At 43.4% G+C, this 27,841-nt stretch overlaps 2 protein-coding genes across 8 annotated transcripts in view; one reads left to right on the forward strand and one right to left on the reverse strand.

Annotated features, from left to right (window-relative positions):
* Nucleotides 1–6,917, forward strand: part of LOC142575286 (carboxypeptidase D-like) — a 52,384-nt gene extending 45,467 nt beyond the window's left edge. The window contains exons 25-26 of the mRNA XM_075684520.1: nucleotides 110–398; nucleotides 2,655–6,917. Coding sequence (XP_075540635.1) covers nucleotides 110–398; nucleotides 2,655–2,664 — 299 coding nt within the window. The 3' untranslated portion in view covers nucleotides 2,665–6,917. The remainder of the gene's footprint in view (nucleotides 1–109; nucleotides 399–2,654) is intronic.
* Usp32 (Ubiquitin specific protease 32) overlaps nucleotides 6,915–27,841 on the reverse strand; it is a 99,990-nt gene continuing 79,063 nt past the window's right edge. For all 7 annotated transcript variants that reach the window (XM_075684524.1, XM_075684527.1, XM_075684523.1 and 4 more), the window contains 4 exons: nucleotides 25,624–25,815; nucleotides 23,091–23,552; nucleotides 13,532–13,624; nucleotides 6,915–8,012 (listed from right to left, as the gene is read on the reverse strand). In XM_075684524.1, the coding sequence (XP_075540639.1) occupies nucleotides 7,842–8,012; nucleotides 13,532–13,624; nucleotides 23,091–23,552; nucleotides 25,624–25,815 (918 nt within the window). In that variant the 3' untranslated portion in view covers nucleotides 6,915–7,841. The remainder of the gene's footprint in view (nucleotides 8,013–13,531; nucleotides 13,625–23,090; nucleotides 23,553–25,623; nucleotides 25,816–27,841) is intronic.

The following is a 27,841-nucleotide window of genomic DNA, read 5'->3' on the forward strand; positions in this document are numbered from 1 at the left end:
AAAGTAGCACTTGAAACATTTAAAGGCAGGCTGAAGTTTGTCCCAACATACATTTCAAGACAGCCCCCCACGTGATGAATGTTTTTCCATGTTGTCCCTCTTTGCACAGGTTCTCTGGTGTTGCTGCTGATGGTGAGTGCCCTCTGTCTGTACACTGTGGTGATGAGCCAGCGGCAGCCTGAGAGAGCAGGCTTCATGCCTGTGCAAAGCAATGGTGGAACATTGTTTGATGATGACGACGATGATGATGGGATAGGACCACAGAAGAGGCGCAAAAGTGCCAACAGTGCCTCTGGTGGCAGTGTGCACAGCAAGTTGCTCAAGGCGGCAGAGTACCACGATGACACTTCCTCCGAGGATGAAATCTACAACACCCGCAACTGGAAAAGTAGCGCAAAGTGAGTGAGTAGGGGTAATGTGTGGCTACTGGCCTACTGGTACAGGTGCATTGAAAAGCATCATTGTCAAGTGAGGAAATTGGCATTGGTTTGTTGTAGTCAAAAATAATTTGTTGATAATAGAAGAAAGTGATTTGCTGATGCAATGATTGCCTGGCTGGCAGTTCCCTATCTCCCAGTGCAGAGCAGCTGGCCTACAAGAATGTACCTCGGGCTGACCTCTCTGCCCTTTTTATCATGGAACCTTGCTCTCTGTCATACTTGGCTGGCTGGCTGCATCACAGGAGCAGCTCTTAATACATTTATTTTTGAGTTCACCTAGTATGCTTACTGTCTACAATTACGTTAGTTTGCTACATAACTTTAAATTTTGCAGAAAGCCTGCAAATATACAAGTGCTGCTTGCAAGATACAGAAACAGTTTTGGTTTTAGGTACCTACATTGAAATGTCTGTACATTGTGAGCAGACAACACCATTATAAGTATATTGGAGTAGTCATGTGCGCATTTGATTCATGACATTCATTTTCAAGTAGCTATCAGCAGCTATATCTTTTTGCTGCAATTTCTTGGAAAATGTGCCTTTCCTACAATGGAGCAGCAACTATGGTGGTGGGCATGATTTCTCTAGACATGTTGGAGTCCTTGTACTTTAGAAACTGTGCTTACATTAGACTGACATTTTTCCGGAGTGCCTAGTGTGAGAAAGACAGGTTTTGCTGAAAGTGTATTCTTCATTGCATTGATAAAAAAAAAGCAAAAAGTGCAGTTCTTTGCACTATTGAGCAAGTGGAGGTGCTTGGCCACGTGAATAGCTATACAGCGAGTTTTCCTGCATTGAAGATATTGATTCTGCTTAAAGTTGATGCTTCCCTTCACCTTTGAATTCCAAGTGTTTGCTTCTACTTTGTTCTCTCAAACTGAAAGATTTTGTTCTGCATACTTTACCACTGCTTGTTTAGTGCATGTTCACAGTGGCTGCTCTGACATGCTTACATTTCATTGCATCAAACTTGTCTGTGGAGCAGGCAATCTTATACCATAGCATCCTGGATACTGACCAACTCCAGAAACCGTTGTTAGACTGGAGTGTGCATGTAAGCGCAAGTCACGTGCCATATATTTACACGCAAACAATTAAAAGAAAAAATAGTGTGCAGTGAAAAGGCCTTGAAACACTTCTGAAGTTCATTGCAGTATGAAGGCTTTTTCTTGCAATTTCTAGTTACCTCTCCTGCATCAGCTGTATGCAACCTATGCCTTCAAACTTCCTAACTGCATTACTACACCTAAATCTCTGCCACCCTTGGCTTTTTCCTTCCCTTGGCACCCATTCTGTTCCTAAATATGCTGCAACCCATTTTTAATTTTTTTTTTAGGTTTCCTCCTCGTGTGACATCTTTACTGCTCTAAATATAGAACACAACATGAAATTAAGGCCTACAAGCATGCTGTAAATATATCATTCAGTGCAACTAACTAGCCCAGCTTTCTGCCTTAACTAATTTGTTTTTCTCTCACAAATTATATTAAAATAGTATGTACTGTAACAAACCTGTGGTGGTCAGGCCCAGATGGCAGTGGCATTGCAGCTGTGTCTTTTGCACTGAAGGCAGGCTACTTGCAGCAGCAAGTATTGCATAGTTCTACAGACCTGATAACTTGAAATGTGTGCCAGGCCAAGTTTTCTGCAATGTACAACTAACATGCATGTACAGCAAACACATCAAGTCATCCATTACTGTCCGTATTCTCTTGGACAATGTCTATAGCTGTAGAAAGGAAGGTAACACTCTTGTACCTTTAAGCCTTCACTGCTGTAGATGCCAAGTTTGAACATCAGTTCTGGCAAGAGGATTTCAGACATCCATTTACTGCTTTTGCATTTATTAGCAAGTGGGGCTATTGTTTATGTTTTGTTAAAATATTCAAATGCAAGTTCAATTTGCAATCACAGTTGTAGTGCCTACTTTCCGGTCATACTTCAAACGCTTCCTTTCTTTTCTCTGCCTCTTCTAGAGTGGAATACGCGTAAACTTAAGACGAGATAGTGAGGCAGACAAGGGACCTCCTCTTTTACTGTGTACAATGTTTCTCAAATGCATCATTGAGAACTGCTGGCCAAAGCGTGTAGCGCAGTACTTACTCCAAGCTGCTAAATGTGTTAAGCCTGCGCTATCCTCTAAAGTGCCAAAAGCTCTTTGCCTTTAACATTGAAGACTGCGTGATGTTAACTGTTTGGCTTTCTTGCACAGGTCGATCTAATCTGCGCTCAGGGCATTGATGTTCGAAAAACCCCTTGTCACCACCCCTCTGTCTGGTGGAGCTTCCAGTCTACCAGCGTGCTCACCGAGGTGGCAGCAAGGAGCCAGCCAAACTAAATGCCTGAATGCCGCCTGCTCAGCTGCCCTAGGCAGAGACTTTCTCCGTGATTTTGACAACCAGATGCTTCCAGAGCTTTGCTGCATTTTAATCTTTACTTACTACCGAGAGGAAGGGAATGGAAGCGGCCTGGTGTGCAACCTTGGAGCCTGCTTGCTCACACAATGAGACAGGAAATTGACCAGCGCATGGTAATGCTGAGCAAAAATTTTGTGCATGTACAGGTGCTTGCTTAATAGGTTTTTAAGCCATGAACTTACAAACTGAGCATGCATCCCAAGGCTGAAAAGCTCTCTGCATGCACCTCTCAAGTGTGGAGTGCAAATTTTCATCGCTGGTGGCATGCTCAGGCTATGAGAAAATTTGGATCTCCCTTGGCTTTGCATCATTAAGAAAAAGTTGCGAGCAACTGTACATGTGTCTGCAGGTACGGTGGAGATAGCTTCCATATGTGGCATTTGTCCTTTTGCTAAATTAGTTATGGAAGCAGGCTTCAAGGAAAAAGGTTGCTTGGGCAAGCAAATACAGTAGAGGTGCTTCTGGTTTCATTCCATCTACCACTGCAAACACACTATAAGCACAGTGCACGCAAGGGGTCAGGTGAATGTGGTGCACGGACACGAAACTGAGCGCTGCCAGTACTTCAGCAGAGGTTAGTGACACGCAGTGGCAAGCACTTATGCAGCCATCATACCTTAATGAATGACAGTGGTAAGAGAATTCTGTTGTGTACTGGTAATGAACAGCTGCAAATTGAATTGTGTAGGCTTATGTTGAACAAACGAGTGTATTAGATTAGTTTCCAACATTTGAATGTACAGCTGTCAACACTTTATACCAGTTGTTTGGAAAGTGTTGGCATATTTTAACACTTTTTTACAATGGTGCAATCACTTTTATTTGTAACCTTGTTTTACACTCTTTCCTCTGTATTTTTGGACCTGTGCTACTTTTTGATGGTGGTTAGCAGCAACCCGACTTTAATGCTAGCTGGTGAGGCCATTGTGATGATACTAACTGGGGGAGCCACCTCTGTGGCACTGCTTCTTTCACATCTATATGACTGTAGGAGGATTCATTGGGTGATGTCTCAGAGCAGCCGCACTCCGTGCCACGTGATAGAGCATCTATTTGAGAAACTTGTGCGACTAAAGCAAAATTTCCAGTTATTGCGTATCCAGTGCAGTGTTTGACTGTGTACATAAAAAGTTGTGCATGTCTGCAAATCATATGTGCAGCAAGATGGCTAAAAAGAAAAAAAAAACGCATTTTACATTGTTTTAGTGAATAATCACAATATGTGCAGTGGCCTTATTTCAATGTACGACTACTGTGATTGCACCCACTCCCAAGAATGGTTCCTGCTAAGAACATATTTGTTGAGATTTCCTTGTAAACATTATCAGCCAGACTTCTGTCTACTAAGTCAGCAGAATGAGTTCTTTGGCTTTGTTGTGCAAGTTTTGTAGACCGTAAGCATGTTTTTATGTAGGCCATCATCTGCAGTGTATATCATGAAATAGTCAAACCACAATATAATGAACTTCAATATAACGAAATTCTCGACAGAACAAAGTATTGAACTTTCTATAAGTTCTTGTCTGTCGAACACCATGTATTTAGAACCTCAATATAATGAAGTGTGTTCACACACAATTTCAATATAACGAGATTTCACTGTCGCTGCGAAGGAATACCAAAGAATACCGACACAATAAATAGAAGCCTGTGGGGACGCAGATGGTTGAATTACATGTGACTGCTTGCAAATGCACATCTCAAATTGCATGGCACGCAACCAAGAGCGATTGCCGAAGCATAGCAGTGTCATGTTTCCTATAAAGTCTAAATGCTATTAGATCCTATCGCACCCGGTGCTGTATGCCTTGAGCGCAAGTGAAAGTGTGCGAGGGTGAGGTGAGTAGGATGGTGGTTTGATGAGCGCTTTCTTTATGCACCAGAAATGTGAAGGAGGGGGGGGAAGGTAGCAGAGCGAGCTCGGGGTAACGCGACCAAGCCCACACAAGGGCAGGTTGGTGCGCGTCTCCTTTTCAAGCGCGCCCAAGTGCATCCGCAGCTCATCCGCTGTTTCAGAGGTAATCTGTCACCTCTGTCGCATGTGCAAAGTGGGAATGGCATCATGTGTAGTACTGGGGGTTTCAGGGGTTGTGTAACCTCTAGTTTTGGAAACTTGTGCAAGTGAAAGGCAGGCAAAGCATTCGCTCCCCACTGCCGGTGCCTTTCACGATAGCGTCATCCCACTGTGGACGATGCTGGAATGTGAAGATGTTCTGAACATGACATGAAATTTCGCAGGCCCTTCCATGTAAGAAAAATCCATTGCAGACTGTACTTAGTTTCATAAAAGGTCAAATTTCAATAAATAAAATTTTAATATAATGAAGCATGCTGCCGAATTTACACACTTCGTTATATTGAGGTTTACAGTACTGTATTTGCATGAATATAAGACAGCCATGAATGCGAGGGGAGTTGGATGTTAAAATGTATTGCATTCATCCCATGAACTAATGTGTGCAATGCAACCAACTGTAGTTGTGAGCACTTAACTAAAATGAATGTTTTAGCATTGTGCAATATGTGCTGTACTGGAGCTGTGGGCATATATTGTGAAATTAGATCACCCCTTGCATAACACATGGCAATGAGGGCTAAAATTCACGCATGCCAAAGCAACTGCTTTATGTAAATAAGGCTGCACGAGTGTGCATTAGACTATTGGACTACTCCAAGAAGGTGCCCCATTTTCTTTTTTGTGCACTTGCATCCACGCAAGTGTGGAATTGCCTTTCTACAAAACTAAACTGCCTACTGCTTGAGCTTGCTGTATTGTGAAGTGCTAGTTGCACGATAATTTTGTTCTGCGATTTTTCAGCCCAGTAATAGCACATGCATACAAAGGCTGTTATATTCATGTAAATGCAGTACTAATGCACAGCCACTTGTGTTAGCTATGCTTGTAAATTGAAGTTCTGCATTTGATTCTAGCCAAGTTTTTAAAATTGTGCTTGGCTCCATTGTGCTATGGTCATGTCGAAGTTCAGCCCTAATATAGGCAGAGTAATCACCACAGATTCCACTTAATTACCATGTAATGCCTCACCATGCCAATTTAAATATAGTGCCAAAGCCAAAGAGTCATTTTTGCTGAATCTAACTTCTCCTATTTTCTGTATTTTATGAGTAGAGGTGCTCAAACTCTTATGTATAGGGGTTGACATGGTCCTTTGTGGAATGCACATAACTATTGAGCGAGTTAGTTTTCGTACAGAGAATGGCCACACTGGCCAGTAATCTAATTTTTTGGGTTGGGTTATGCTGTTGGGAAGGTTGCACGTCTTTCAAGCGTACTTAGCAAACTGTACTTTTGTCATGTTGCATGTTACATAGGAAAATTTCCAGACACATCCTAAAGCAACCAAAGTTCATGCATAATGCCCAATGGTGTCTTTCTCTTAGTTTGCCTCACTCTGCTGCTCAGTCATGAGACTTGTTCAAATGTTACCCCGTCTGTTTTACCTGGGATGTACCGCACATCAAGTATGTAACAGAAGGTTGTCTATTGTGGGATGTGTGTGTGTATATGCGTTACTTGTTTTGGGAGCAGTGTATTCACAGGATCTTGACAGAGCTTTCCATTGTAGTGCTTGCAGATGTGAGAAATGAAATGCGGTGTAGAGATTGCTGCATACAGTCCATTTGTACCGTTTCCCTGTACCTCGCAGGGGTGGAGGACAGGAATAGTTCTAGTGCTATAGCTACTGCCTTGTAACACAGCCTGTTGTATATTTAACTTCAGGAATTTGTTTGGTATGGGAAGTGCGATGACATTACTATAAGGTCCTAGTGCAATTAAACAAAACTTAAAAGTGCAATGTGCTTACACTGAATGGCAGCTGTTCTCTAGCATTTCAGCTTCACACATCTACTGCACCCACCCTGTGTCATTGTCATGTCTTCCAAGAAACAAAGTTGAACACATTGTTGACATTTGTTTTCTCTTGTAGCAACAACAACCAAAAAAAAAAAATCTAAGTGCGCCCAGATGAGGAAAAATTGCAACTGCTCTCCTCTAGTCATTCTCATGCAGAAATAAACAGAATCAAAACACCTTCTCCATGGCAACGAGTATTTTTAATACTTTTTCCATCTTCACTCACAACAGACTATACCTGCACAGCCTTTTCCAAGCAATGAATGAATTAAAGCCACAATAAAACAAAAGATCTGCCATATCACATTGATGGGCAGTTCCTTGGCCAGCTTTTCAAAACAGGCAGCACAGATATGCATATGTATAATCTTCATAGTAATATATGTATATATGTACATTTATTAATCATTCGTTTCTCTTTATATTAAACCTTGCCATTGCTACTTTCTAAAAAAAAATGTAAAAACACCTGAAAACTGACTCTTTTTGATTAGAAAAATGACCTAGCACACAACTAGCATGACTTTCGTGCCAGCAATTTCCTCCTTGTGGCAGCACAAGTTGTACCTCTGCATTCACACTGACTGCAATGGCTTATTGGAAGGGGGGAAAAAATGCTTTTGTCCATCCAACACACAACTTACAGGCAAATCCTTCCATGAGTTAAGTCCGCAACCACAACACACTCCTGTCAGCTTTATGAACCAGCACAGCTGCAAGCATTCTACTACATTCTATGTTCATATCTTTGTACAGGAAAAAAAAAAAAAATGTCAATGCACACATATTGCAGAGGTCCAAAGAGCTTGAAGGCATTCAGAAAACTGGGAAGGGCAGCTGGTGTTGGAATAGCACAACTATTGTTTAGAACGCAATAGTGTCACCACTCCACAAAGATACAAATTGAGCCGGACACAACATGAAAGAAATCAGAAGGCTCTTCGAATCCGAGCCCGTTAGAAGTGCGTCATCTCCTCCACAGGAATGGCATGCCTGACCATGGTACTTTAAGAAAGTCTTTGACCTTTGCAACAGTTCCACGACACTTTAGTGAGCCTGGGAGCAAAGGGGTGGAGGAAAAAAAAAAGCCTTGCTGATGCAGTGCCTACTGCAAGACACACATTTTGCGGAAGTCATTTTCAAACTCGTCGTCAATGTCTCTTGCGTCAGGCACTTTGCCTTCAGTGTTTGGCATGTACTCCTCGTAGTTGATGCCTTCTCTCTCATAGAATAACATGTACGCAGAGTCCGAGTCTATTTGATCCAGTTGAACTTCCTGCAAGGCAAAAGAAGATGCACAAATGGGGTAAACCACAAAGTAGTTACAGAATCCAGCAGTAACTGTGCATAATTTACAACCAGTCAGTCTGCATGCATAAAATTCTCCATGATAAAATCGTCTCCAACTGACAAATATTTACAAAAAAACAGTTCTGCAAAGAAAAAATTTTGGAGGACCCTTAAGCTTCGCCTTTAAAAGTGGAACGCGACAGCATTTAAAGACCCCTTACTACTTTTCATGCTTCCCAGCAACTGCGGCTTATGCAACCATAATGTTTACTGGAAAATGCTGGCTGCGAACACTATGCACGAAGGCAAGCTTTCTGGTAGAAACGCGGCCTCTTGCATGGGTCGATCTCCTGTTATTGTTTCGTACTTTTAATATTTCAGTCTGAGAAGAGCTAACATAAAGGACATGCGCTGTTGGTGTTTTTTTTACATTATATTTGTTTGTGGGTTGCCGTTCTCAACATTCCCAGGAATAACTTTGTAAGGATTGAAAGACAAGGTATGAGAAACTTTGGTGGTAGGGGAGTGGTTGGGTATGCGCGGTTCGAAGTTTGGTTCGAAATTGTTTTTGCCAAAACGACGTCCAACGCAGACACCTGATTTTCTGCTGCATGGGCTCCCTAACGCTATCGCATTAAATGGTAACACAGCTGATATGCAGTGCTCAGCGATTAAAACGTGATAACTAGCCTGCATGGTGGCCAGTAATATTTGCACTACTGGTGAATTCTCTGTGATTGCTGGGGGTCAAATGCCATCACAATGTGACCCAAAGGCCCTTGCTTTCATACTACTATACCACAATGCATCAGCTATGTCCCCAGCTCTGATCAGTGGCTGACTGGCTGACTGACTGGCTCTGACTGGCTGCTATGAGGGCCAATTACAGCATTTTCATCATTCTAATAGCTGAGCAATGTGCTTAAGGTCTGCGATTTATATGAGAGTGAAGAATACATTTTTTGAAGTCGTAGAGTTGTAGAAATAGTTGCAGATGCTTCTTGCATGCAAAAGGATTGTACTTAGCAAGTACGAAAGTTGAGAATCACTTAAAAGCTTTTATATTTCACACTAAAGTTGGTCTCGAAATATAGGACCTGGTGTCATGGTCGAACACGTGATACAGAGCTAAATTTCCAGACGCCGTGTGGCAATAAGGCTATGTATCACGACACTGCTAGTAAAAAATAAACAAGAGGGCTGCACATGCATGCTTATTTTGGCTGTGCTTTCCCGTGGCAGTCACAGCGATTGCATGAACGAAGTGAGTTAATGTACCATGACCTCATGGTAAGACCACTTGCTGGGTATAGTGCCAGAATACACCACTAGTGTGCGGAGTGCAGGCGTTGTGGTGGCAACGAGTGATACCTGCTGCCGGCAATGGCACAGCCCTGTGCTGAAGTGCACCAAGCCGGTGTTTTCACTGCTCGCTTCGGAACCACATGCCTTTGCACAAAGCATGGCTTAAGTTTATGTTTTTTCATATAGTTATGGTGCTTATTCAATAAAAATAAGAAACTGTCTTCTTCGTACTAGCGAACGATCATATGTCTGGTTGTTGTGGTACCATGGCTGGTCTCCAGGCATCATTGGCAGTGCCACTATCCCCCACTAGGAGGTGCTCCGCATTCGGCTCACGAGCTAGTATATTCTAGGCACTATACGTTGGGTACCAAAACTGGTTCATAGAGTCAAGTATCATAGAAGAATCTCTGTAATACGATCGCGCCCGGTATGAATTTTTCAAAAGTCATTACAACACAGTTAAGATAGCTTTAGCTTAGCATATTTAACTTAATAGCAGGCTTAGCAGAATAGTGGGATCAAAATGGGCATGTGCAACACCTTAAAACGACCCATAGCATTTAGCGCATGTACACTATTTCTCAGATTTTAATGTTGATGTCTTTGCGTAGTTTATGTAAACCATGGCGGCGATCCCGGCCGCTCACTTCGAACTGAATTTCGCATTGCTTTTGTTGAATTCACTTCGTTTATAGCAAACGACTGTAAACAGCTTTCGCTTGGTCCATAGAGTTTCTAAATGAATACCCTAGAGGGAAATGTGGCGCTAGTGTCTACAGGGGCTCTCTTGAACGTTGCCTCAACCTACATGGGAATGATGGGAAGTACAGGCTTCGGATTGACTTCAATCTTTAGACTAGTGGCATTTGCTCGCGGCACAGTAAACGAAGCTATACTCAAATATTATCGCATAAAATCTAATTTTATTTCTTCGGTATCTTAGATAATGTACAACACGTTACATAAGCTTTGTACGACAGAGATTGAAGCACGGTTTATTATAGTTTATTAACAGGACACACCAGGGTATGCATTCTTATGTGATTCTGTTTCCGATTCAACGCCAGAGATTAATTATTTATTTTTACAATAGCAATAATAACCATGCACTACTTATATAAAGATACTCATCAAGTATTTATGGAAATAAAAATGTGTTGTGAGAAATTGTTGCGCCCTTGAGAGGAATGCTACAAGTGTCGTCTTCGACGACGCCTGCTCGCTGCGAATGCGAGACTTTTCTCACAGAAGAGTAGCAGTTGCGAAGTCTCCCACTCTTAAGTTTTTTTAAGCACATCTGCTGCAGTGCTAGCTAGGGCTCTTGTGGCCTCCTACGAGTATGCTTCATTATATCTTATATTGACGTACCGCTTCTGAAGCGTTATGGCGTGGCTTTGCACTTGCCCATTTTGCAACACTGGACTACAGCCAGGAAGCAGCAACCTTTCCTACCACAAGTAAGTTTGTGTTTTCAAAGTCCTAAAACACGTATTTCAATGAGCACATAAACAAGCAATGCATAATGAAGCCCTCAATAAAATTTGATTGTCAAGCCATCAGAAGTACAACTGTCTATATCTTGTATCAGTAGTACCTTCTTTTTCCTATTCTGAAATTTAATAAAACACCTAATGCCACAGTGCCAACCTAACACACTTAACAAACCAAGGTCCAAACCGTCAAAACATGTCCTTTCAACGTTTATGATGTCGTCGCTTTCTCGTCAGGGCTTCGACACCACACCGCGACACAAACATCGTCTCAGCCGCTGGCCCAGTGCACAATCACCTCATCGAGCAACAGAACAAAGGCAGAGAGCTTTGCATTTCACTGTCCCACTGCAGGTTATAACATTTGGGCTTGGAGCAAAACCAAAACTAACACACTTAACAAACCAAGGTCCAAACAGTCAAAACATGTTCTTTCAACGTTTATGATGCCGTCGCTTTCTCGTCAGGGCTTCGACACCACACCACGACACAAACATTGTCTCAGCCGCTGGCCCAGTGCGCTATCACCTCATCGAGCAACAGAACAAAGGCAGAGAGCTTTGCATTCACTGTCCCACTGCAGGTTATAGCAATTGGGCTTAGAGCGAAACCAAAACTGCCAAAAAATACTTCTAGACTAGTTCCCCAGTCAACAAATGCCAATCCGTAGCCTGTACTTCCCATCATTCCCATGATGGTTGAACGATCGCAGTGACAGATTTCTCTCTAGTTGTACTAATAAAAAACTCTATGCGCTTAGTCTTAGATGGCTTTGATGACAAGAGTATTATAGATAACCTTGCGAAGTTCTCAAGATCGCTTCTCGTTTCAAATGCATTGAGGCCTAACGAGAGAAACCTCCTGGATCAGCACCACCTGTCGGTGAAGTCGGGAGGCAGGCATGACAGCATATGGCCTCCGAGATCGGGAGATCTCGGAGGCCACGGTCTACAGCTTGTACTGTTTGTACTGATTTCACCGCGCATCAGCAGACATGAAAAGCATAAATACAATGCGTTCCCAGCTTTCACTGTGCTGCTTCTCGCACTTTTCGGACACACGCAAAGCTTGCTGAATAGATAAAATCACTTAGGTTTACCATGTAAGTGAAATTTAAAGTCTAATCGAATAGTGTCTCGCACAAAAACTATACTAAAACTGCCTTTCTGCAAAGTTCGTTTGTGGAATGGTAACACTATTTCCTTTAACCTCTCTATTACGTTAACGTTAGACTAAAGCTTTCTAAAATAACCAACTCTATAGAAGCAAAGCATAGAACCCATGCATTGAAATCAGTAACCTGAAGCGTGCTAAAATGTTGCTACGCTGTGCAGGCATGCAGGCACAGACGACAATCAACGACACAGACCTGCAATCAACGCAACCCTACGCCTCCCTCAGTTCAGGCGCCTTCAGACGAACCCCTTTCATGCGCTGCAATTTTTACTTATTTTATAAACAGCTATCGGATTGTTCTCAAAAATATACGTAATGAACTTCACACATTGTTCATACATACATGCTATGCATAAATGTTTGTTTTTGCATCATATTTTGATTACCTTTATAATTGCAAAAATGAATGGTAGCAACATGGTGGCTTCCTTGCTCTCAAAAATATACACAATGAACTTTACGCATTATTGATATGTACATGCTATGTATAAATGCTTGTTTTTGCATCATATTTTGATTGTATAACTGCAAAAGATGATAGCAACATGGCTGTGTCTTTGCGGTTGCCACTTCCTTCACCCAGCTTTCACTGTGCTGAATTTCGATTGCTGCAAACCGCTTTTCACACCGCAGCAGACGATATGAAGGCATGAGCTACCACACTATCCTTACGGGAGCCGGTTAGGAGGCCCTGGCGCCCTACATCACTCCACCATGATGCGTCATGTCAGGGGCACCACAGGAGCAGTAGCACACAACCAAACTGATTATGCATATAGTAGTACTTAAGGCATGGAGCAGTCCATAAACATTTGACAAAGACTGTACATACATACACATGTTGCAAAATTTCACCAATGATAAATTTCCCTCTAACTTTGGCATGTCAAATCTGCTTCTTGTATTATGCTTGAGCACTGAAGGCTTTAAGGCAATATTTTGCTCCTTATATGACCAAAATAAACAAAGTGTTTTTAGATCAATGCATTTCCCCCTCATATATTACGGGGCCTTGCTTTATTCTACTACTTAAATGGATATTTTGTGCAGGATATTAAGGTACAGTTTGGTCACAAATGTTTATGCAACATGGGTTCCAGGAGAACTGAATTTCTGCCCCATTAAATCATGGCACTTCTAATTCAATGCATCACTGTGTAGGTTGCAAAAACTATACTATTGATTGAGACTGAATTTGAAGCTATGTGTCCTAGTTTCACACAAATTCAACATTTTCTTTTTTTTTAATTCCGGGCTTTTACGTGCCAAAACCATGATCCAATGGTGAGGCATGCTGTAGTGGTGGGGGGCTCCGGGTTTTTGACCACCTAGGGTTCTGCATGCACCCAATGCACGGCACACTGGCTTTTTTGCATTTCACCTTCATCAAGATGTGGTCACTACAGCTGGGATTTGATCCCGCATCATGATGCTAAGCAGCACAATGCCATAGCCGTTAAGCCACCATGACAGGGTCCCATTAACTTTTGTGGCCAACTGTACATACATGCATGAAGACGAATCAACTCACCTTGCAACTGCTGTCATTGTAACAGTACCACTTGTTGTTTGGATTACAAGCATAAGAGACATAATGCCCTCCTCCTAGAATGCCTGTGTGGCACTGGAAAACATAACAGCAGAGAAGGCATAACAAAATTAAATTTGTGTTCCAGGTTCTTACATGCAATGTTGCAAAAATGCCATAATACAGTTGAAGCTACTTATAACAATTCCAGATATAACAACTGATCAGTTACAATGACCACATTTTCCTACATTTACAATTATTTGGCACTGCCTATTGAAACTGTGTTCACATATAACAAACATATTCAAAAGCACTGTACTGTTACAACGAACACTTCAAGCTAGGTGGTGATAAGAGGGTGCATGCAAAGTTTTGAAACATGAAAGTGCGATGGTACTGGTCGCACAGCAGTGCAATCCCAGCTCCAGTTCAACCGTGATAAAGATACGACTGCAGCAACGAGCGAGTCCCGTGCACAGATTTTAGAAGCCCCAAAGAAAGTCACTTGCTTACGACCATGCTTCCAAGGCATGTCTCCAGTGTGCGTCAGAGCGAGGCAGTACAACGTACGGCAGTTGTGACTTCCATGATAGCACTGGCGTGTGTACTGGTGCAATGTTGGAGGCCACAATGGTGGCACTCTAGTTATTGCATAGTTTTCTGTGTGGCGCCATCTGCAATCCTGAAGGCACTGACCCACCACTCTCATTCTTGTGTAGTTTTCCATGTGGTACCTCATGCACTACATTTGGACGATTTGGACCAATGGCCACTCATGTGTTGCTATCTTAATGTTGCTGTCGATATTCACACGGCCAAAGTGGGCATGAACGTGGCATGATGCATCACTGCCACAGAAAACTGCAAAAGAGTCGGCAATCTTGATATGACGGTTTGTCAATGTGGCTCTTAGTGCACATGTGGCTAATGCTGCAGCCGCAACAGTTTCCACTTCCAGCAAACTAGAATGTGCACTATAGTATGCTCACTAGTTTAGAAATGGCAAGTGATTGGAACAGGCCAGGTATTATGTTTTAATAACCACGATGCCACATTTTGTTCTTTATATAACATTTTCAATGTAAACGTGCCGCTAGATGCGGGAAAGTGCCAGGAAAAAAAAGAAGACGAAGATACTAAAAATGGGACTTTTGGAACAATGTGGTGTTGAATCATTACTGGCAATACCAGCTTCAGTGTTGTTAATTCTTGTGCATTTTGAAGGGGGAGTTCAGGTATACAGGGGTGGGACTGCCCAAGGTCATTTTGGAGCAGGCCAATCTAAATTTGTTGAGATAATGAAGTGTGGAATATGGCAGGGCACTTCGAAACCGCGATGGAACACATAATAAATCAACATCAGTGCTGTACTGCAACTGTTTTAAGCAAAGTCTTAAGCTGAATTTTGAAGCGAATTATCTAGATTCTGAAACTGCCTAGTGCATGCAAATTTTGGCAATAGTGCCTGTAGATTTTTAATCAGTGGTAGCAGTAACAAAAAACATGTATTCTGCAATAGCGGGTCTAAATTTCGAAAATTAACCCAAGACATTTTTTATGAATAACATTTTTCTTTTATGTCTTAACAGTGCGGGTAAGTGCCTGGGAATGCGCTTGATCAACAGAGTTATGAACTACTGTGGTTTACTGAACGCCATTTCTACATAATAGAAATAGTTTTGCCTTGCCGCAAGCCAATCAGAATGTGGGACTTATATACATATATTTTAGTATATAATAGCATATATACTAGAATATTGAAGCATGGGTTGAGTGGCGGCGCGGTGCATGCTTTCCTGTAAAGCCGAAAACATTCGTGGCACTGTGATCAAACTATATATTCCTGTGCAGACGCTCGTGATGCCAGCACAAAATGTTCTTAAATTATGCAGTTCAGTCGATGCGGTAACAATTTCTGGATCACCATATGTCACCGCAGGCCCAAAGAGCCGCAATCGACGCTGGGCCGGTATAATGTAAAACTATTCCAATCTGTTTTTATTCAAAATCCACCCCAACATTTTCCCTTCGTGATACGTATAAATGGCTCCAGCCTCTCCCATATGGGCACAAAAGCAGATTGGAATAGTTTTACGTTACACCTGCCCTGGGGAAAGAGATGCTCACTGAACCCACTGAAGCCTCCCTAATGCACGATTCTTTTGCATTCCAAGAAATCAACGATTTGGCCAGCACTTCATTTCCATGACGTAATTACTGCTGCACCTTTGTATGCAAGGTAAGCAGATGTACCGTCACGAACAAATGAAATGTTAATAAGAAATCACAAAGTGGAACACCTTTTTTGAGTAATAACTTGCTACCACAATCTTGCGCCGCTACTTATCCGATTGACAAAGAAGGCATAGAGCTCGCACTACTCACACCACTACTTATACAGTTGACAAAGGTGGCACAGGGCTCCCACTCTATGCTTGAAGCCAAAATTATACCAAAACTACATATTGGCAAAAACATATAGGAAAGAATGCTTTCATGTTAGCCCCAACTTCATTAACTACCATATAGCCACATACTTTATTATTCTTGTTCTATGTGTGGGTTTATGAGGTGGATTCACTCTACGCAAGAAATAATCACATGAAGGCAAATCATTCCGAAACTACTACAATGAGTTATTCCGTTTCCGGTATAGGTGAAACTAAGAACATTTGTAACAGTGGCTTAATTCAGACTTTAAAACGTACACATAGCAATACTACATGCTTAGAAAATTGTTACCAGTTAACGTCAGATTTTTTGGACTCCCTAGGGGCTGCAAAAACATCCGAAAAAATGAATGCATGTGCTTTACTGCACCAAAAGCTCAAATTGTCACAGGTACGCCCAATAAAGCTCTGAAGGCCTGCCAGTACATGTATTAGGCATATCATGGCTCTTAATTCGACAGGAGATGGTGGGTGCCTGTGTGTACAATTAAGGAGCATACCATGTCCGTGACAGTTGCCCCTTCACACTCTTGGTATGCTTCACCGCAATGCATTCTGCATGCTTGTTTACATAACACTGCTATATCGCGGCGAAGCTGACTTTCGGGAATCGGCATATTGCAACGTGGCATGCTTCTTGTGATTTGAAGCCACCAGTCAGGATTACAAAGGTAGTGTCGGCGCCATTGTTAACAGCGGCACAGGGGTTCCCGCAGGTTCTTCCTCAGGGTTCCGCGAGTCTTTGACAAATTTTCCCTGGTTCCGGGCACGCGAAGTAGCAAGGACGGCGAACCATGTGCATTTCTGCCCTTTGCAGATAGGTGTCGCTAGCGTGCGCACTGATGTATATGTCGGAGGATTAAAAATTAAATGCACAGAGCAGCACAACCCAGTTGGTTCTAGTAAGGTAACTTGGCGAGCATGGAGCACCGCAACTGCGTGATGCAAAAGTGAAAAAACGGCGCTAGCGTCCAATTGAAACGAAAGGGCAGAGTCCACATTGGCATAGCTATCAGCGGAAATCGTACGTGATACATCATGACTGGCACCAATGCTGGAACGCTTCGTGCCTAACAGAGTTTCCTGCAATATACTACAGGGAACTCTGGTGCTGCAGTTCTTCATCCACAAAGGGAATGATGGGAAGTACATGGATTTCTCTGATCTGTGTGCTCGTGAATTCAGACGTTCTTGTGGCTTTGTTTAATAGGCTTTATATGCCTTCATTGTAAATCTCAGAGCAATCTATACTCTTCGAAGTGCAGAAGATGCTGCGAACATGCACAATTGCTACTAATTGCAAAGACTGAGCTTGTCGAGGTGGCCAAATCAAAATGCACCAAACGTCTCTTGGCAATGGCATGCCCGCGATAAATTCATAGGAGCGTTTCACATCGCTTGTCGATGCATGCATCCATGGCGTAATGGTTTCAATATCAGGATTCTGTGCTAGAGGTCCTGTGTTCGAACCATGCCATCAAACAATTTTAGTAATGTTCATTTATTTATTACGCAGTACATTGTTGAAAATGACGAGTTTACAAAGTCAATAAACCGTCTGAAGCCAGAAGGACAAAGTTAGGCAAAGCCATGTACTTCCCATAATTCCCATGCTGGCTCAACCGGTCCCATTGCAGCTCCCATAGACACTAGTGCCAGAGTTCCCTCTAGTAATTGTTGTATGAAACCCTATGTATTGGCACCTATGGTGCCTAATTGAGCCCTTAAGCCTTTGTTTTTGCGCTAATCGCTGCGCATAAAACCGCATTGGCTGCGTGCCTTCATCACTGCATAATCACCATCATCCATGACTGCATCGACAGCGATCGCACTTTTGTTCGCATTTGTTGCAACAAACGGTACTTTTGTTTTGACTTGGCACATGCGTCGGCTGCCTTGCCTTCAGAACCGCACGGTCTGAAGGCACGTCCATGATCCCGTCGATAGTGGCCGCGGCCTCGTCCGCAGCGGTTGTAGCAAACAGTAGTTTCACTTTGACTTTGTGCAAAGTTGTCGAAGATGAAGAGCACCGGCTACATCGCGATGGACGGATGATTTACCTGCGACCAGCTCACTGACGAAAAAATAATCCGAGATGTGTGCGCAGTGCTGCGAGCGCTGATCAGTCATGAGATAACGAGAACTGCAGCTTTCGCACTGCTCTCGTGCAAAAATAGAAACAGCATTTGCTGATTCATTCAGTAAATAAAAGTGTGTTCATGTAGTAAGCATTGTTTGCTGTTTTCTTAAAAAACCAATAATTCAGTTGACATTTTTTTCGGTTCCGTAAAATCCAAATTAACAACGTTGTACTGTATTCAAACTAGAGTCAGCACTAATTCTAAGACGCCTTATGATGAAATGTTATAAGTGTCCCTGCGTGATAAGCACGAAAAACTAATTCTTTCTCGGCATGCCTTGGTTGCGATGTTGTCTTGTCTTGGCTTGTAACAATTGCATCCAGTTTGGACCATGTGGCTTACACGTCGCCTTCAAAGTAGCCTGCCCAACACCACTATTGGCCCCAAACATGTTGCACGCTATGCCTAGCCTTTCCATTAGGGGAGGGGGAGAGAGTTTCTTAGTGCTTCATGGAGCTTAGCAGGGTTCCTTGGGACCAACGTGCTTGAGAACCTCTGGCTCTATGAGATAAGTGGCAGTTCCGCGAAGGTGTCTGAATTACCGGGCATGTCCAAAAATTTGGTCGTTGACTGTAATTACACATAAAAGGCGTTCGTTACGGTACACATTTCTATTCATGCCAACAGCACAAGAGCAAAAAAAAAAAAAAAAGCCAGAGGCCAGAGCAGCAACAAGATAATGAAGCACTGGACGTGAGGGAAAAAGTTAAAAAAGTTTCTAGTTCGTTTGCTGCACCCTCACTCTACTTTTCATTGTTTTGCATCTTAGCTAGGGAGTGCCGCACCGCTAAATACAGCCACCCTGGCAGCGACGACAGCCGGGACTGGCAGCATGCACACTGGCTACTTGCCGGAAGTGCCGAAAAGTCTTGTTACAAGCACAAAATTGGCGTCGTGCAGTGTGCGAAATGTGAATGTGTGCACTCCTTTTTGGAGAACGAATCCACTCGTTCGTGGCCACTGTCAGAGCACACATGCTGAAGCCATTCTGGCGCAGCATGGCGCAGGAGTCCCACCCCTGGATATATAATGAACTACTGATACAATGACCGTTTTTCATGGAAACATCAAGTTCATTATAATTGGGTTCAACTGTATAAGCTCTTGTAAGCAGTAAAACAAGTTTAAAAAATCTTACTAAGAAATGCAATCGCGATAAAAGTTGGCTGGCTGAACAATGTTATACAAACTGCCTAAACATGTAAATCTGTGCTAGACTAATCACAGGTCTAACCTAAACAAAGCTTGCATTCTGGATAAATCTTGATCTGACAGACTTTGAAAACACCGAGTTTCTACTGTGCTTGTGGACAAATACATACCCATGTACACACACATATAAAACAAGAATAGTTTAAAAGATCAATTGCGAAATAAAAAATTCACTCAGTTCTTGCTGAAAAACTCCTTAAAGGGACACTAAGGGCAAATACTAAGTCGACACGTACTGTTTAAATACCTTTCCAGAAACCTCGCAACGCTTGTTTCGTGCCAAGAAAATACACAGTTTACGACATAATTATATCTGAAGGGTCTCAATACCTTTTTCAAAATTCAAATATCCTGCCAACCAATTGGGGGAGTGGTGACGTTGCATACGCCATCAGCGCCCTATGGTGTCTAGCCACCATAACTGCCCTCTGCTGCCGTCGGTCAGTAAAACGGCGCCCGACAGGCAGAGTGGCGGACTTGCCGCTGCAGCTGCTTTTTGGTCAAGTGGCGTAGACCGTTCAGGCATCCCGCGACATCACATGGAAGTTGAATTCTCTGTTTCTTGCAGTTTGTTCGAGTTTCATGAGCCAGAAAAACAAGTGCAGCACTACGCGATCAGGAAAGCACTGAAATGCGAAAGCATGGGTGGCGCATAGTCGAGTGAAAACAAAAGCTTTCGACAGCCCGCATCATTGTCAACGATAATTTCAATGAATTCATTTTTCTAAACATGTAAGGGAACTGGACAAGTAGCAGTTTATTTTTATTTATTTCATAATGAAATACGAGGATGTTTTTTGCAACGAGTAGTTGAGAACTAGTGGCAGAATTTAACTGACGAGTGCTTTTGTCATCGGGCAACTCCCGGGGGGGAGTGCAGGGGGAATGTCCCGCGGGAGTCTAATCATGTCCTGCATTTACCTTGATTTCTCTATTATTAAGGCTCTGTTTGCGATAATATCGACGCCTTAGAGATTCTCAAGCACTAATCAATCACTTTAGCTTGACTTCGTATTTGCCTTTAGTGTCCCTTTAAAAGAGGGTTTCCCCGCATGTAATACAACTGCTTTTCTGTAAAGTTTGTACAGACGCTTGAGTCTCTTATGACACCCGATACTTTTCCCCACATTACACAGGTGTGATGGCAGGAACAAATACAATTGCGCAGCTGTGGCACGAAATACCCGAGCTCTATGCTGCTGGTGCCACCCGACAGCTAGGATATCTCAGGCATGATAACTTTTCTTTCTCCTTTTTCGTTCTGGGGACGTTGGTGCATGGACCAACCATGCACTTGCATGTACGAGGCTATTAAGACTTCCTGTTCTGCTTAGACTGTAGCACTGGCATCAGCGAGTGCAACTGCTTGTTCATGCTTCAGTTTGCGACTCTGGCATTATGAAAATTCGTTTCGTGTCCATACATGGTTTGGTAAAGCTCCCCAATTCGTTTGCATAGTTTCTTCAGGGAACTAATTCCAATTTTCTGGCAAGGTGGCGTTAGGCCAACCAAAAGGCAATGAATTCCCAGCTTATATGATTATGCTCCTGTTGGTGTAGTGCTCTTTTGCTCCTGAGAACTAATCAACCCCAAAAAATAATGACAAGGAATTCACATGAAGCAGGAACATAACAACAAAGTTCTAATGTTGCTTTTATTTCTAATTTATTTACTAATTATGATTTCATTCAGAAACTGCTTCCAGCACTGCATTTATAGCATATTCAAGTATGCACACATCTAATAACAGCTTTCTGCTGAGCAGTATTGTTCTATTGTCATAAATAACGATGGAGTGCCAATTTTTATTGATTTCCTGTACTAAATGACTAAGAAAAATGATTGCATATTTCAAATCAGCCCGAAAAACTAAACGGCCTGTGCAGTTTCATCAAATTTGTTGAAATAAAATTATCTACAGATTATCTAAAAGAGGACATAATCAGGGTGTCTACCAAGTTGACATTTCCAAATTCCCTGAGTTTTCCAGGTTTTCCCTGAGTGCCTTTGCCCATTTCCCTGAGTGATGCAGAACTATGTTTTATGTCAAGACGGGCTGAAACCATATCGCCTGATGCTGTCACTCTCAAGTAAGCACATGAAAAAAATTAAAAAGTGACTTAATCCAATTTGAATACTAAGGAGTAGTGTTTATGTTATTCAAAAAGAGAATAGAAGGCAGGGGTTAGTAAAATGCACAGCAAATAAGGTATCTTAAAAAAAAATTGCAAATAAGACTGACATTCACAAATACGAATAAAACAGATATGCACATAGAAGCAAATATATTCAAATATGAGCTATTTCTATCAACTGATAGCAAGCTCAGTGGTATGAGGCCCGAACTCTGTCACAATTGAGATTCTCTCTCAACCGCTCGTAAGTCAACCTCAACTGTCCTGACATACTCTCAGCCCGCGCACGACGCCTGAGTGTTGTGTTTCACTGCTTTAAAGAGTTTATTTTGGTTTGGATGCGGGACATCTGCATCTCAGCATCAGCCAAAACTGTTTTTTGAGCTCAACCTCCCTCAAAACGGCGGCAGCAAGCTCCCTTTCCCATTTATTCCTCAATGCGTACATCATTTCTTTTCTTGTCCTCCTTCTACCACTCGTTCGCCCCAAGGACCATTTGAAGCATCTTGGTCAGTTGCACAGTCCACGGCCGATTTTTAGAACTCCCTAGGGGTCGCGAAAACGTTCGAAAAATCGGCCAGTTGGAAAAAAATAAATGCGTGCCATTTACTGCCCTTAGGGGCTCAAACCGCCACAGGCACGTTCGAAAACGCTCTGAAGGCCTGTCGGTACACATATTAGGCATATCGGCACTAGTACTGTGACAGGAAATACCGGGTGCATGTGTGTATAATTAAGGAATACATACAGTTTTCCATGGCAATAGCCCCTTCCCACATTTGTTATGCTTCACTGCAATACTTTTGCGTATGCTTCACCATGTAACGTTTCTGTACAGAGGCGAAGCTGACTTTCGGGAACCGGCATTATGCAACGCACCATGTTTTCTAAGTTTCTAAGCCAATCGCGAGGACCACAAAAGCGGAGTCCGTGCCATTGCTGACAGCCGCTAATTCTTTCAATAAAAAAACTCTGCACCCAACGGCAAGAAGCTTCATAGCGAACGTCGAAGCAGCTAGGCCTAGCGTTGCCGCAGTGGTGGCAACGGCTGCCAGCGGATCTGCGTGCGAGAGTGCCGGTTCGAGGTGGCGAAGTAATCAAAACGGCACCGGTGGTGCCTTTGATTATTGCCGTTTCGGACCTGCGGTCACGGCAAAACGTCCGGAAAATTTGACGGCGAAGGGTTCTTGCGCCCGAAATTTCACACATTCTGATACGTTGACTCTATGGGGTAGGTACGTGGCGGTGCCGCGAAGCCGTCCAAATTATTGGGAATCCAGAAAGTCGGTCGTTGACTGCACACTGGCAACTCATCCAGCCGACGACAGGGCGTCAAAGACGATCCATTGCAATTCCTGTCTGTTGCTTGAGCCAGCATTACAGTGACTTTCGACCCTTCCAATAAAATTGCCACTAATTTTTCCTGATAGAGGCCCAAAGTCCCTGAGTTTTCCCTGACTTTTTCCAGACTACTCAAAATCCCTGAGAATTCCCGGTTTTCCCGGTTGGTAGATACCCTGATAATGACTGAGTAAGTCCAATGTGCAATGAAATAAAATGACTAAATGATCCGAAAACAATTATTCATGACAAATAAGGGGAACAGGAAAGTAACACTCACTGCTAGGGCGTACATCTGGTACTTGAGGTCGAGTGGGCTGTAGCCCGGATGCAGCCGATGCTTGTGATGGTCTTGAGGCTCACCACCACCGCCAACGTCGACGTCCCCATTGGACAATGGGACACCATTGCGAGGTGATGAGCCAACTGCTGCCACAGTCGCTGCCTGTGACTGAGAGGCACAGAAAGCTGAAGCTGATCGAAGTTCAGCAACATCAGGCCTGCCGCGGACCGGGCTGGATATGCTGGACCGCGATGGTAGCTCGGGGGCCAGCCGCTTGACTAGAGGGGAGGAGGCCTTCTGCTGTGCAGTGTGCAAGTAGCGTCGGAAGCTGAGCGCTGCCTTGCGTGGCACAGGTGACAGGTAGTCAGTTGGGTCAAAATCTTTGAAAGGGAAGCGCACAATCTTCTGCGACTTGACCCACTTGCCATTGAGTAGTTGGAAGCGCTTCAAATGGATGATCTGCAGCAAAAAGGAACATTCTCGGTCAGTCACTTGCAGTGATACCTTCACGTGACATGTTAAAGTGCACAGTCCGATTCCTTGCTATAGCAGTGCACAATCGTTGACAAAATTAGTTCTATTGACACATTTTCTATTGTATCAGTACAGCCAACAATGCTGATGTGAAAACACTGACCAAAGATGTTCCAGTCCACAAATGCCTTTTCTTGCACATGGTTCGATAGATAGAGAGGTTGCACAGAGAAAAAGAGGCTATTTCTGCTTCTTTGCAGAGGGCAAGGGTCAGTGCTGGTTGCCAAGAGATGGCACAGAAAAAAAAAAGAGGCATTATTTCTGCTGTGAATGGTCAGCGCTGGCTGCTTAAGCCAATTGTCGCTTTAAAATTTATAATATGAGAACAAGTTCAGATGGGTTTGCAACTTTAAACAACTGAAAAGCAGTATGGACAAACCTTGACAGCTGAATGTTGTCTGATAATGATGGTAGTGACACATTCAAACAGATGGTTTGTTAAGTGAAGCAGACAAGAAATTTTCAGTTTTAAAACCAGTCCCTCAAGCCAGATTCACAAGGCAGAGGCAATCATGGATTGCTGCCAAATGACAGCAAAGGTCCATGCTGTTCATCAGCAGTAAACATTCACAAGAGGCAACAGCTTATTCAAACAGTGCTTACTCTCATGTTGAAGGCCCTACATGATAGCGATGGCATGCTGCTGGTCACGGTAGTTGTGCACAGAAGTTTCATGTTTGCAGTGGCAAGTGTTTCTGTGTTTTAAAACTGAACTCATAGCCTTACATAGGAACTTAAGAAACCGCACCGCCAGGTTAAAGTTTTTCGCTACACCAACAGGTTTCCGAGAGCTTTTGCTAAAGGTTCCAAATGCAATATGACTTCGATTGACGTTGCAAATCGGTTCGCATGAACAATTTAAGGTTGGCAAAAATTGGAGACTTCTATTCACATGGTACTCGGTTAGCAGGCTGTCACAAAGTGCATGCCCGCGCCCATTTCGAGATGGCCGCCATAGCCGCTGCAGCCGCAGCACCGCTCGCACGGCGATCGGGAGGAGGACTCCCCGTTGTTCCCAAGCTCGCCGGACTGGTTGTTCACGTGGGTCTCCAGAGCGTGACGAGAGACATGCTTACCTCGGCGAGCATGAGCAGAGTGGTTTGGAAGATGGAGCAGCGTGGCTGTGCATCAGGAGACAGCTGAAGAGGTCGTCGGAAGGCTGAAGCCCCCAGGCCGGAGTCTTCGCCGGTAGATCAACAGACAGCGCAAGTCCATCAAGACCTTCGGCAGCGAGGTACCAGAAGGCCGCTTCTTCAGATCGGTATTTCGGCGAGCACGCCACAGATAAGCCCCGTGTTCCAACCTGCTCTGGGAACTTTCCGCCGGACTCTTTTTTTAAATCGTATTCCATCTTTAATTATTCATCGCATGTTCATTTTTGTATATTCAGTTAATGTAGTGTTTGCCTCATTTATTGTCACGTGTATTTTTCATTTGTGTCGCATATTTTTGATTATTTGGGGAGTGTTAGAAATTCCCACGTGGTGGGCTTTGGGTCACGCGTCACGTCAGAGTTGGTGTTGTGTGCGACTCGCACGCCTTCCGCAAAGCTTGGCTTCATCTGCTTGTAGTTCGTGAATTCTTTTTTTTTATTATGCCTCGGGCTTGATTTTATTTTTGTTAAACTGTGTTTTCGTTTTTATGTCGCCTCCCATCTCATGCCTCCGGTTCACAGTCGATCAGGCGTGGACCTTACCGCCGGTCAGCCAGTCGAACCACTTGTAACGCACGCGGGGTGGGATTGCTGTTACCCCATCCCCTCCGGAACGGACAGTGCGGTAATCCAAACCACCAACCTTTGACACAGGCCTACGCAGTCAAATTATTAATGGTGAAAACAAACTTTAACAACTTCAATTTTTTTTGGCAAGAATGTCAAACAAATTTTGATATCACCACTAAATGCAAGCTTGTTTGCTAATATTCAACATTCTGTGATGCAGAGAAAAGTCCAAGCCATGCAATAAGAGGCTAGTGTGCTGTTCAGGATGCTTACCAAGATGGGAGGCAGCCTGTATATCTGCAGCTTCTTGGTGGCCAGTTGGTGCTGTTTGCAACGTGAGCAGTAATACTTCTCACGGTCCCCCAGTTGCTCTTCTTTGGTGAAGGCCGCCAAGCAGTCGTGCACACTGATGGGCTCCACTTTCTGCTGCCGTGTGCGCTCCACGCTTGGGTGGTCCACATACACCTGTCAGAATAACAGTCATGTCAGCCTTTGTCCAATTACAGCAGAACCTCAATGTAATAATCATGGACGTAATGAAGTGAATACAAAATGCATATTAGCATGTTACGAATATGTGCTTAAACAGTTAAACCTAGGTATAACAAACTTCAATATAATGAAATTCATGATAAAATTAATCAACTTTTTAGCTTCTTGTCTATGAATACCATGTATTAAGAACCTCAATATAATGAAGTGCGTTTACACATGATATCAATATAGCCAAACCTATTATAAGGAAGTTGCACTTGTCACGAAAATACCTTCGTTATATCTGACATTTGTTATATGTTGACACAGACCAGACGCATTTTCTTTACTATATAATTAGTTATATCTGTGCTTGTTACGCTGAGGTATGACTGTGCAGTAGACTCCCTATACGAAGAACTTGTAGGGACCATGAAAATTTGTTCGTCTTATCAGAAGAATAATTGGAAACATGACCAGGTGCACCCACATATCTTACTTCAAAATGGTAAATGAAGTTGACTTAAAATGGGGCAAAAATGACAAAAAGAAGCATTTATTTAGCTGTACTTGAAACAGAAAAGTGTTTTCAAGTGGTACTCTTGCTTGGTTTCATCCAGTCCATGATGGATGTTTGTTGCTTCTGTGCAAATCGGTGAGCAGCCGTAAACATCTCACCTAATGACTTTAAAGATCCTTCTATGCCTTCGTGCTGCCGGAAAAAGTTCAATAGGGAGTTAAAGCAGGCATCTGCAGCCTCACAGGTCATCGGTGCAGGCTCCGAGCTAGTTAAAGTATAAAGGAGCACGCTGAGCACACGGCAAGGCAACGCAACTTAGAGGAAAGTCTAGGTGACGTTGAATGAAGTCGGGAAGGATAAACGAGGCAAAGCGTCACAGAGGAACAAAGTGGGCAGCAGAACGCTAGGATGACTTCCTCTGGCAGTTGGCACAGGTTTCGTTTGTGACACGGACCTACTGGGTTCGTGTCATGATAACATTGTCCTCGCACGCCATACACTGTGTGTGCGAGTGAAAGCATGCAACGGTGAGCTGACTATAGTGGCTCAATCTCGTGTGCGCAAAGGTGGAGGAGGAGTCTTCCATTGCTCACATGGTGCCAGGGAGGGGAGGGAGAAGGGTGTGGCACTTCAGCCACATGCACTCGCACAGGCTTTTATCTTGAACGCGATCTGCTTTGCGGGTCCAGTGTAGGTGGCCCATTGGCTCGTAGGTTTGCATGCGCTATGTTCTCGCTGCTCAGTCTGTGTTGAGGCGAGACAGCACAAAGGTCACTTTGCTCGCTGCTGCTGCTGCGATTCCTCAGGTTAGCGTTTCGACAGTGAGCGTCCGTAGTCATCGAGTGTGATGTGTTCTTGTTTACTTGTGCGCGCTGACACCATGCTTGTTAATTTAGTTAGTAAGCGAATGCTTATAAGACAGCATTCTACTCCAGTGGCTGTTGTGTATGGCGTGGCCGCATGAGCCCTGTTTTGAATACAATCTGCGATACAGACAAGTCTAGGTGCAATGAGGGCCAATAGCTTCGTATGCACTATAGTAGTTAGAAGCTTGTGCGTAACCCGCGTTCACAAAGTGAAACGTCACTGTCTATTTTCGTTTCCTTCTCTTGTTTTTGCCTCTGTCCGCGGGCGATATGCGCTGCAGGCCTCCAGTAGGGTGCCCTGATGTTGCATCGAGGCACCCTAGCCTCCAGGAACGGTGGCTGACAGTCTGAATGTTTGTCTTAACTGAAGAGCACGTCTGAAGCGGTTTGTCTTAAGTGGAATTTTTTTGCATCGATTCTATGGAAAACCAAACAAACGTTCCCATGTTGTTTATTATATGCAAGAATTCAGCTTAACTGAGTTCATCTTAAGAGTTCACTGTATAACAAAATTTCACTGCAGGTGCAAAGGGTTATGGAGACGATGGAAACTGCCATGGACCAAGGTGGTCAAATGGTTGAATTATAAGCTTACAAACACACCTCTCAAATTCTGTACCAGAGGGATCAC

Source organism: Dermacentor variabilis, chromosome 3, assembly GCF_050947875.1.
Source record: "Dermacentor variabilis isolate Ectoservices chromosome 3, ASM5094787v1, whole genome shotgun sequence".
Classification (NCBI taxonomy): Eukaryota; Metazoa; Arthropoda; class Arachnida; order Ixodida; family Ixodidae; genus Dermacentor; species Dermacentor variabilis.